This window comes from Lithobates pipiens, unplaced genomic scaffold (assembly GCF_037356315.1).
Source record: "Lithobates pipiens isolate NorthernLeopardFrog02 unplaced genomic scaffold, aLitPip1_a1.2 Scaffold_18, whole genome shotgun sequence".
NCBI lineage: Eukaryota > Metazoa > Chordata > Amphibia > Anura > Ranidae > Lithobates > Lithobates pipiens.
In genome coordinates, this window is record NW_027507758.1 from 387,326,677 (window position 1) to 387,338,729 (window position 12,053).

At 43.6% G+C, this 12,053-nt stretch overlaps 1 protein-coding gene across 1 annotated transcript in view; it reads left to right on the plus strand.

Moving 5' to 3' along the window:
* The window catches only part of LOC143988332 (elongin-A-like), a 155,411-nt gene that overhangs the window by 96,662 nt on the left and 46,696 nt on the right, over nucleotides 1–12,053 (plus strand). The window contains exons 7-8 of the mRNA XM_077487810.1: nucleotides 5,970–6,067; nucleotides 10,314–10,494. Coding sequence (XP_077343936.1) covers nucleotides 5,970–6,067; nucleotides 10,314–10,494 — 279 coding nt within the window. The remainder of the gene's footprint in view (nucleotides 1–5,969; nucleotides 6,068–10,313; nucleotides 10,495–12,053) is intronic.

A 12,053-nucleotide genomic window follows, 5' to 3' on the forward strand; every position in this document is an offset into this window, starting at 1 on the left:
AAATGAACAGAAGGGATATCCAAATCAAATCAATATTTTGTGTGACCACCCTTTGTCTTCAAAACCGCATCAGTTCTTCTAGGTACGCTTACACACAGTTTTTAAAGTGACTCGGAAGCTAGGTTGTTCCAAATATCTTGAAGAACTAACTACAGATCTTCTAACTCAAATCCCTTTGTCCCTTCATGTACTCCCAGACAGACTCTATGATTTTGAAATCGGGGCTCATTATTCTACCGTTCTCCAGCCCTTCATGAACATATTGCCTCCTGCTACAGTGAATATTTCAAATTGTGAGTCAGTCTGAGCACCTGCTGACAATTTTCTGCACCCCAATTACTATGTTTTTACACATAGTTGCGTTGCTTAGCCTTAATTTGGGCCAAGGTGGCCCAAATTAATTATTTTCTATACTAACAGGTGCACCCACTGGGCATGCTGTATAAAACCTGTGTGTAGCCTCTGCTACATACAGTATACAGCCTTGTATTCTGGCAATGAGATAAGAACTTCTCTTCTCACACCCAGAACAAAATAGGGTTGGACGAGTGGCTAAGGCAGAAAGGTGGATGGATGATGTCGTGATCTCTCCACCTCAGCCAATCAGGGGAGACTCTGTATTCATTCAGAGAATACAAATCTGCCTAAGAATAGCTGACTGCCACTCAGCCTGACAGTATTTTGTTCTGATATAGGACAGGAAGTCTGTCCCACACAAGTATACACAAGGTTGTATACTGAATGTAGGGAAAAAAAAGAGTAGGGGACATCTGACTTTTTAGGCACCGTTAGAATATTTTTTTTATATATCAAAAAAACGGAAAATTTATATCAAATACTTACTGTAATTTTCCTTTCCTGATAGGCTCCATGGCAGCATACGTGTGGGTAGCCCTGCCTCCATGATTACCCAATTGGACCCAACTCCCATAAATCTTTGCTCCTGGCTACTATCTGTGTTCCGTAACTAGCCTACTCCAGACATTTGGGAGGGAACTCCTGCTGCCATGGAGCCTATCAGGAAAGGAAAATTACGGTAAGTATTTGATATAAATTTTCCGTTTTCCTGAAAAGCTCCATGGCAGCATACGTGTGGGAAATAACTCACCAAACACACCCGGGTGGGCAAAATGTCGAGCAAAGAACAAAAGTTTATTTAGCATTGTCAACCGACAAAACTTGCAAACCGAAATTAACAGAAGACAGAGCAGCTGGCTCTACACAATAATGAGGAACCAAAGTATTAATGGAAGACCAAGAGGCCGCTCTGCAAATAACTTCAGGCGCAACATGTCGAGAAGCTGCCCACGATGTTTAGATACTTCGTGTTGAATGAGCCGTTAGTGCCTCAGGAGGAGCCAAGCCCTTTGCTCTGTATGCCCTCTGGATGATCTGAACGATCCAGGCAGAGATGGATCTGGCCGAAGCTCGCAATCCTTTATTCTTGCCATGAGGGAAAACAAAATGGAATTTTGTTTGCCTAAAAGGAGCCGTGACATCCAAATAATGTTTTAGTGCGTGTCCTACGTCCAGAGGATGAACATCCTGACTATCCGAAGTTTTGAAAGTAGGAAGCACAATTTCCTGATTCTCATGGAAGACAGAGGTTACTTTGGGATTCGATTCCAACATGGGAATCAATACTGCCCTGTCTGGGGAAAAAAGGTCAGAAAAGGTTCCTCCGAACCTAGATTCCTAATCTCTGAAACTCTCTTGGCTGAGGTTATAGCTACCAAGAAGATGGTCTTGAGAGTGAGATCCCTTACGGACAGAGGCTCTCTAGGATCCTTTCCAAGGTTCGAAAAAGTCCAGCACTAAAGGGAGGTCCCATTTAGGAGACCTTGGTTTTCTTTGGGGTCTGAGCCTGATAGCTCCCTTGAAAAATTGCTGTACCAATGCATGATTCGCCCATGAAATACCCGTAAAAGCTGAAATAGCCGACACTTGGACTCTCAATGAACTGATAGCCAAAGGTAAATCAAGGCTTGTATGGAGAAAGCTCAGTATATCTTGTACTGTTGAACTACAAGAATTTTCTCTGGAGGACATATGGGCTGAAAACTTGGACCATATGCGCTCATATACTCTGTTAGTACTCTCCCGTCTGGAATTGAGAAGGGTTGGAATAGCTTCTTCCGGACAACCAAGAGCTTCTAGCCTTTCCCTCTCAAAAACCATACCCTGAGGTGTAGACATGATGATGGGCATGGATGTAACATTTGTGCCTTGAGATAGTAAATCTGGCCTGAGAGGCAGGGGAACCGGCTCTTGATAACTGAGGAGCAGCAGTAGAGGGAACCAAGGCCTGTTGGACCAGAATGGAATCACTGCAAGCATCTCTACCTTCTCTGTCCTGAGCCTCTGAAGGAACTGCAGGATCACCGGAACTGGAGGGAAGGCATAAGCTTTCTGAAACTTCCAATGCTCTGTGAGGGCACCTATCCCATATGCCTGAGGATCCCTGAACCTTGAGTAATATTTGGGTAGCTTCCGATTGCACGGGGGAAGCGAACAGGTCGACCTCCGGAGACAATCCTAATGTCAGAAGCCATTCGAATACTTCCCTGTGGAAGGACCATTCGTTGTTGTCCATCTCGACACGCGATAGGAAGTCCGCCTGAACATTCTTCACCCCTGGGATGTAGACCGCAGAAAAGTTGGACAAATACCTCTGAGCCCAGTTCATTATCGGCTCCACCTCCTGTAACAGAGACCAGCTGCGAGTTCCCCCTTGCTTCCTTACGTAAGCCACCGCGGTTGTGTTGTCCAACCTTAGCATTACCAAGGAATTCGCTATCGGATGGTGAAATATCCCAAGATATCAGGTGAATAACATCAATAGATGCTTCCCCCAAAAAGGCAGACGCTATTCTGATTTCTTGGATAGGGCAGTCTTTGGCTGTTTCGATAAATACTCCTCAGGCATTCTTCCACATTATCAGCCCAGGATTCTATGGCCTTAGATAACGCTGCCATTGCAAGCACTGGTTTGCAAGCCATTCCAGAAGTCAGGTAGATCCTTTTCAGGTCTGAGTCGATCTGCCTTTCTAAAGGATCTTTAAAAGATACCGTATCTTCTAAAGGGAGGGTTACATATCTCACCAAACGCATGAGCTCTGCATCCACCAGTGGAGCTGACTCCAGGTGTTTCACATCCTCTTCCTTTTAAAAGGGTATAGCTTCAGGATCTTTGACTGCATGGAACCCTTTTTATCCATCTTGCTCCATTCCTCTGTGATAATGTCACCCAAATCCGAAAGGAAAGGAAAATATTGTCGCTCCTTTTATTGAGCTGTTTTAAAGAATTTTCTCTGCTTTGGTGGGGAAGGAATAGGGTCTTCCCACTTCAGAACTCCTCTCACTGCTTTAACCAATGAAGGAACCAGTCCATAGTCCAATCCTAAACCAGGATCCTCCAAGTCAGATTCACCGTCTGAGCTAGAAGCAGAGAGGCGACTTGGTTGAGAGGATTCCCATGTCTCCTGCAATGGGTTCTCTCCAGTTGGAGGGACCAACAAATCCGACGGGGATTCACACGACTGTAGCGCATCCCTCTCCTGCAGAGACTCCTTCACAACCAGTCTATTGACTCCAAACGCTGGTCTGCACCATCCCTCTCATCTGCAGCTTTGGAGAAGCAGTGATCGCATAGGGATTTGTCTAATGGAACAGGCATCCTGCACCCCCAGCATGATTTTTCCGGCCCCTTGCTAGAGTGAGCAACAGGGGGGTGAGAATAATCCTTGTCACGCCGTTCAGACCTTGACCTATGCTGGCTAGACCTTGAGGAGGATTTATGGCAGTGTGATCTTGATGATCCACTGCGTCTAGAGGCATTATGCTGTGGATCACACCCAGAAGGGCTGTAAAAACAAACAGACAGAAAGAGAGAGACACAGTCAATCCTACCTATGCAAAACTCTCTCCATTATAAAAACCTAAATGCTAGCAACCTACCTAACATGAGCGGGCTGGCCACTAGGAGGCAGTAAGTGCTGCAAACCAAAGAGAAATAAAAATACATCTTTAAAAAAAAAAAGAGTAAGCATTTCCCTAGCCTAAGGAACATGCTCTTACCTTAAACCGCCGAACTGTCAGTCCCGAAAAGTCGCTGCGTCCTCTGCAAACATTCCCAGGGTTCTGACAGCTTCCAAAGATTTTAAAAGTGGCGCCCGTGACGTCATTGCCGACGTCGGACGCGAGGCGCTCGCGCACATGCGCGGGAACCAAGCCTCGGTTTCACATTGGGTTTGCACATGCGCAGAACGCCTGTGTAACCTGGAAACAGGAGAGAGAGAGGTTTGCTGGAACGTGGAAACACCCGCAAACAGCATAGAGGAGACCGTCTAGACAAACAAAAAGCAAACGCACAAATACATTGCTGCCATGGATAAACAAGAAGCTCACCACTCCACCAACGATCACCTGGCCGAACGGACTGGAACACACACGCCGCACCTCCAAGCAGATAATGGTCACCCATAGCAACGGGACACAGACCGTGCGCACTTCAGGTAGGAAAATCCTTTCTTCAGCGCTACTCTGCAAATACACTCCATACCCTGCTTAACAGTCAGGGCCTATCGGAGGAAAAACTCTCAGTCAATCGATCGTCGTGAAGTTTTGTTTCCGGGAAAGAAACCATCTGGTCCTACTGGGGAGGACAAAAAAGGAACACGGATAGTAGCCAGGAGCAAAGATTTATGGGAGTTGGGTCCTATTGGGTAATCATGGAGGGGGGGCTACCCACACATATGCTGCCATGGAGCCTTTCAGGAAATATTTATTACAAAAAAAATGGGCTATTTATTACAAATTAAAATTCACCACAAATGTTAAGATATAGTATAGTACTACCGCTACCATATGCAACCAATCATAAACAATAGAACTAAAAGAAATGCATGTATCAACATTCCATCTGTAGAGAATCCATAGCTATGGTTGGAAGGCAGTATCACAATGACATATCAACATTGATGGCTCCAACATGTTGCGCGTGTCTAAAAACGCTTCTTCAGGAGATTTACTTTAGAAAAATTGTGGCTAACAGAGAAAATAAAAACAATTCACAATCAATAAAATATATTACAATTTTTTCAAGAAATAAAGACATTTTGTAATGGCATAGAGGTATTTAACTGAGGTGCAAGTGGCACAAACAATAAAACAATATATATTATAAACAATAAAATATATATATATATATATATATATATATATATAATATAAAAAAATTTAATTTTGGGTGCCCAATATAACCTCAATAGATATTTAACATAACTAGCCAGAGACTCACCATTAACAGCCGTGTCAGTAATAGACAAAGGGATAAAAAAAGGCCAAAAACAGTCTAATTGAGTGGAGGAGTGAAGGTAGAGGGAAACTGTGATACAGTCTCCCACAACTGATATAATATGGTAAGAACCAACAACTCCAAATCCCACAAAGGAAGAGAGAGACAAGATAGCCAAGGTAGTTTGATGCAAAGCCTGAAAAAAGACCACAGCAGCAGGGTGTATAGTGTAAGTAAAAAGTAGCAGCTGAAATGGCACACTGCTCCAGTGTGCTATTTATACGTACGTCCTGCCTGTAGTTACAATCAGCTGTGCTGATGTAGTGTCATCCGGACCGGCCGAGAGACACTGCACATGCGCACATCCCAAACCACCATCCAGCATGCACAGCAATGCAATGACACGCACGGACAAGGCAGGAGCGGCAAGCGGAGTGTCGCATATCAGCCAGCAGGAAGGGGAATGTATACTGAATGTAGCTCAGTAGGTACACTTTATACAGTGCATCCCGTGGGTGCATCTGTTGGTGTAGAATTTAGTTTGCTTGGGCCAGCTTGGCTCAAACTAGTCGAAGGGACAGTAAACCTGGAATTCAGCTATAATGCCATAAACAGACTATATCACATATGTCATGGACCACTTTTTAATTCTTATTTCTTGTCTGCTTTGTAGCAATCCAAGAAGTTGGAGGTGTACCGTTTGACATCCTAAAGCCAGTTCTTGAACGTTGTACTCCAGAGCAGCTTAATCGCATTGAAGAATGTAATCCAGTATGTCTCAAACTTTTTTTTTTTTTCCTTTTTTTTTTTTTTTCCTCATCTTTATAAAGAGAAAAAAAGGGGAAATGCGCTTAACCTCAAAATCCCCAGAATGAACAGGATGTGTGTATGTGTGAAAACAAAATGCAAACCCTAAATATTGTACCTATGTAATCACCTCCAAGTATGGTATATATATATATATATATATATATATATATATATATATATATATATATATATATATATATATATATATATATATATATATATATATACATCCATGTACAACACTACTCCCCTCAAGTGAAATACAGTAACATAGTATTAATGTGACAAAAAAGAAAGAGAAAAAAACACTATATAGTGGAAAAACCAATGAAAAAAGCCCAATGAAACAAAAAACATAAGAGAAAAATTTAAAAATAATCCAAAAGTGAAATATGTACCTAATATTGTAAATACATAATAATAATAATAAAGCAATAATTTGAACACCAAGAATTTAAACAATATTGACACTGAATAACGTCCATGTGATCATATATCCTGTTATTGAAGTGAAATGTCCAAATAATTAATCCAACACCAGTGAGAAATCTTCATAAAGAGATACCGTATATACTCGAGTATAAGCCGAGATTTTCAGCCTCTTTTTTGAGGCTGAAAGTGCCCCCTCGGCTTATACTCGAGTCACCGCTGTCTGACTGCTCGATCGGCGTATCGAGCAGACAGACGGCGGACATTAAAATTCAAAAGCCGCGCCTCCTTCTCCGCCTCCGCCTGTGATAGGCGGAACACTGAATTTCCCAGCAGTCAGTGTTCCGCCTATCACGGACATCCGTTCATTCTCATACTACGGACACACACACACACACACACACAGGGATGGATGGATGGATGGATACACACACAGGGATGGATGGACGGACACACACACAGGGATGGATGGATGGATGGATGGACACACACACAGGGATGGATGGACGGACACACACACAGGGATGGACGGACACACAGGGATGGACAGCCATGTCTCACCCTCGGCTTATACACGAGTCAATAAGTTTTCCAGTTTTTTGGGGGTAAATTGGGGGCCTCGGCTTATATTCGGGTCGGCCTATACTCGAGTATATACGGTAGCTTGATTAAGACACACACTATTCTTTTCTCTCCAGAAACAATGTGCGCTTTCCCGTCACCAAATATATAGATTGGCTCCTTACCGACTAGAGGCAACCTCCCCCCCCCCCCCCGTTACAGAGGGTCACAACAGGCAAAATAAGTTTAAATGGACATCCAGATTGCTGCACCCTTCGATCGGTTCCAGATCCTCCACAAGATAGCGTTATGGCGGTCACTATCTTCACTCCATGTTACACTCCCCACTCAGCGTAGTATCCAGCCAGGCTGAGCAGATAAAAGGCAGATCATTTTTCAGTTTATTTGTGTATTTTTGGTATACATTAGAATTGCAGCTTCCGACCACTTTTTATCTTGAACATTCCGTAGCGCAGTTTTTTTCCCCCCTTTTTTTTCTGTCATCTTTATAAAGACCTATACAGTGCTCTGTTGTCACTGGACCAGGTGACCCCACTGGAGGATTTGCCAGTCCTGGTGACAATGGTCAGATGGTAATAACCTGATAATGAGGTTTTAACCTGCTCACTACTCTATGCAAATCTTTAAAAAAAAATGGCTTTACTATACTTTTGTCTAAAGCCCCAATCCAGGCAGCATAAATACAATTCCCTTGCAATTCGGGATGGCCCCACTGCAAGGAAAATTTGTTTAAACAGCCTAGATTGGGTTACATTTTTTTTTTTTTTTTGTCTAGTGGTAGAGGAATGGGTTGTAATGCTTGCCTTAGACCCCATACATACTATTAGATTTTTTGCAGATTTTTGTCTTCAGATTTACCCAAACCATATAATGAGGTCAAACCTTAAAGCGGAGGTCCACCTTAAAGTGGACCTTCCGCTCATTGGAATCCCCCCCCCCCCCCCGGCGCCACAATTGGCACCTTTCAGGGGGGAGGGGGGTGCAGGTACCTGTACAGTACAGGTATCTGCACCCACTTCCTGGATAGCTCTCTGCGGAAAGGGGCGTAGATTACGCCCCTTTGCGAAAGTCCCCCGCTGCCTGCTGGGAAACACACAGATCCCAGAGGCAGCGGGTCCATCCTCATTGCGCAGCGCGACTCACGCATGCGCAGTAGGGAACCGGGAAATGAAGCCGAAAGGCTCCACTTCCTGATCCCCATACCCAAGATGGCGGCGGCAGCACCCGAGAGACGATCGAGAGATCGGCTTCGGGTGCCGACATCGCGGGCGCGCTGGACAGGTAAGTGTCACTATTTTAAAAGTCAGCAGCTGCAGTATTTGTAGCTGCTGGCTTTAAAAAAAAAAAAAAATGCGCACTCCCGGCGGACTCCCGCTTTAAGAGTTTCAATTTGTATGCAATCAGACAGGCTCTTGCACTACATTGTTTTGGTAAATCTGAAGACAAAAACCTGCAGAAAATCTGTGGTATGGGGTCTTATTCTTTGCTCTAGTAGGCCACTACTTTAGTACTTCCACTAGATTGTGTGACCAGTCCCTTTAAAGCCTCCTCTCTTCGGTGCTCTGGCCAGCGGTCACTCTTTGTCATCATGGTTAATGCAGAACCAGCAGTCCTGCATTGTACATCAGAATGGTGAGTGCTCGACCACAACCCAGAGCTTCGGAGAAAAGAGCAGAGTTCCAGTGGCCACGGGAGTGAGGAATAAAGGTAACTGTTCTTCTACCTCTAGGCTTAACAAGCATTTAACCCTTGCACCGCTGGGAGCCCATCGCAAGCGCATTTCTTTATTTTATTTTTTTTAAATCCTTGACTTCAGCTGTAATTTGGAATTTGTGCGATTTTGGAAAATGCAACAAAAACACTCGATATAATAGAAGTCTATTAAAGTATGGGTAACCAACACGAACACCACGGATACACTGCATTGCATCCACACTATGGCAAAACTGTAGCTGGGCAGTATGAAAAGCACCCCTAAAGCATTGTGTTAGAAACCTTTAGAAGGTCCGGTACCCATCTAGTATGGAGTAGTTGTTAAATGTGTCTTGGACAAAGGTCTGGCTCAAATGCATGAGGTGTGTTGGCATGTGCCTTATACTTACAGCGATTAGCCATAACATTATGACCACTGACAGGTAAAAAGAATATCTTGTTACAATGGTATCTGAAAATTGGTGGGATATATTGGGCAGCAAGTGAATATGTTGTCCATGAAGTTGATGTGGTGAAAGCAGAAAAAAATGGCCATCACAGTTTGTTGCGTATGGGGCTGTGAAGCCCATGGTGACCAATGTCTACAGCATAAAGTTTCTACAATGGTCACCAGAACTGGACTATGGAGCAATGGAAGAAGGTGGCCTGGTCTGATGAATCATGTTTTCTTTCACATCGTGTGGATGGCTGGGGTGCGTGAGTGTCACATACCTGGGGAGTGATAGCACAAGAATGCTTTGGCCAATGTTCTGCTGGGAAACCTTGGGTTCTGCCATTCATGTGGATTTTACATTGGTGTCCATGACTCAATAAGTCAGGGCTGTTTTAGCAAAAGGGGGCCATACTCCATATTAGGTGGGTGGCCATAATTTTATGGCTGATTGGTGTATGTTGCAATAATCTTAGTTTATTGTGATATTGTATTAATCTGTGGCAGTCTAGTAATTTGGGAACAGTCTTCTGCAATTTACTAATAGTCTGCAATAGTTTTAAAGTTTTTTTTAAGCCTTATAGGTTTTTACGTTAATGCATTTAATGCATTAAGGTTAAAAAAACCTCTGTACCATAGGACCCCACCCCCACTTAGAGCCATAATTACCTGGGCCTGATCTCGATCCAGCGCTGAGCTTAAGAGCAGGGGCTCTCTCGCTCCTCACTACTGTCAATCAAATTCCATCACACAGGGGGTGTTGCTGAGCCGTACTGTCTGTGTCTATAAACAAAGCCTGGAGAGCCAGCAGGGGACCCCTGAAGAAGCGGATGGGGCTGCGCTGTGCAAAACTACAGCACAGAGCAGGCAAGTATAACGTGTTTGAAAATGAAAGCTGTACAATCTATTTAAGTAACATAACAGCCGATTTAACATAGCAGTATTTTTTTAGTAAGCACAGGCAGACCAACAGAACTGCATAGATCTCTGTTCTTTGGTGAATGGCATAGCATATGTCTGATGTTTAGATTTTTTAATTTTTTTTAACTAAAGGACTTTACGGAAGACTCTGACTACCTGTGGAGGAAACACTGTGAAAGAGACTTCAAAGGCCACCAGCTCTTAGAATATGAGTCTTCACGAGAGATGTATTTAAGGCTCTTCAGTGCAAGAGAGGAAAAGTTAAAAATGATAACTCAAAATATCAGTTCAATATACTCTGGAAAGCCTAAAGGTTTGTATCCTTAAGCAATTTAAATAAACCAGATAATTCGCCTACATGAGTTCATGAGCCCCAGGAAAGATGGTGGTGAATAATTGTATTGCAAATTACAAGGTGCTTCTACATATAAATCAAAAACCTTTCTAGTGTTAAATTTCTACACCTGGTTGTCAGTAAAATTCCATTCCTCTTACTGATCAGTCAACTCTGGTCATGTTGATTAGAAGGCAGATTTATTACAGATGTACCAGTACAAACGGATGAGGGACCCTTCTAGCAGGAGTTCCACAGCAAAGTCATACCAGGAAATATATACACAGTCATTTTATAGTAGTATTTGGCAACCTGCCATTGGCTAAGGCACACTGGTGACTCATGGTGCATTGTCAGCTTTATTGCCAAAGCCAGAGTGCCTTTTACAGGCTTTTAGTAATATTTGGTAATATCTGCTAGTTTCTCAAGTATTGCCTCAGGCCTTGGTCAGGCTCTTTAGCTACACAAAGTACATATAAGGAACAAGGCAAACATCGATATCACCTGTAATTCTTTGCATATTTCTTATCATTCCCTCCTCTGATATCTATATTTGCCTCCTTAATTTATTATTTCAGTGCAGGTCCGTTCCGCAACTGGGTTTTCAGACCTTACTTCATTCAGAGGAGTACTCTCATCATCATAGATATCTTCTCCTTGGGGAACTGTGTGGTACATTGTCCTGGTCATGGCTGTCTCAATTAATCTTTGAGAGAGTCCTCGAATACAGGGAATACAACATCACCCACAAATGACTAAGATGGCTAAAACCACGGCGATAGAGATCAAACATGAGGTGACAAGTCCAGTCCATTTCCCAAACCAACCTCCAAGCCAATTTGTGAATGGATCATTAATACCCGAGTTTTCTGCGAATTCATTCGATAAAGCTGTCAATCCTTCGAGGGCTCTAGTCGCGGTTCCTCCAGGAGCTGTATTGCTAGGAATAAAAGTGCAACACATACCGCCAAACATTTTACAGACCCCTCCTCTTTCTGCTAGGATCATATCTAATGCCATCTTATTCTGCCATGCCATCAGAGAGGTAGGGGCTAATTGCTCTGCTAATCCCTTAACTGCATCCCTGGTGTAGTTTACAAACCTTTGTTGGTTATAGTGTATATATAGTTAATCTAGTCAACATTCTTGTTTACTGTCGCCCACCAAAGAAGAGACTCAAATCCAGCTGCCACTTGATTCCTAGCCTTAAACTCGCTCGGCACTCCACGTGGAACCCCAATCTCATCCATGTAGATCTGGGGGTCAAAAGACCCTGCAGGAGAGGTGACCCTTCTTCCAAGGGGACTCTGACAGTAAGCGCAGAGGCATTGCCAGCTATACCAGGGCACAATCCCCTCGGGAATTGGCTGGGATTCAAGCTCTGAGCCTCTTATCTCCGCATAAGCACCAGACGTCCACTCTCTGGGTGTCGTGCTCAACCCAGTCGTCACCCTCTCCCTTTACAATTTTGTTAATCCTCTCCATGCAGTAGTCATCCGGAAAAGACCCCAAATCTGTGCCACTCTCATTCCCCTGAA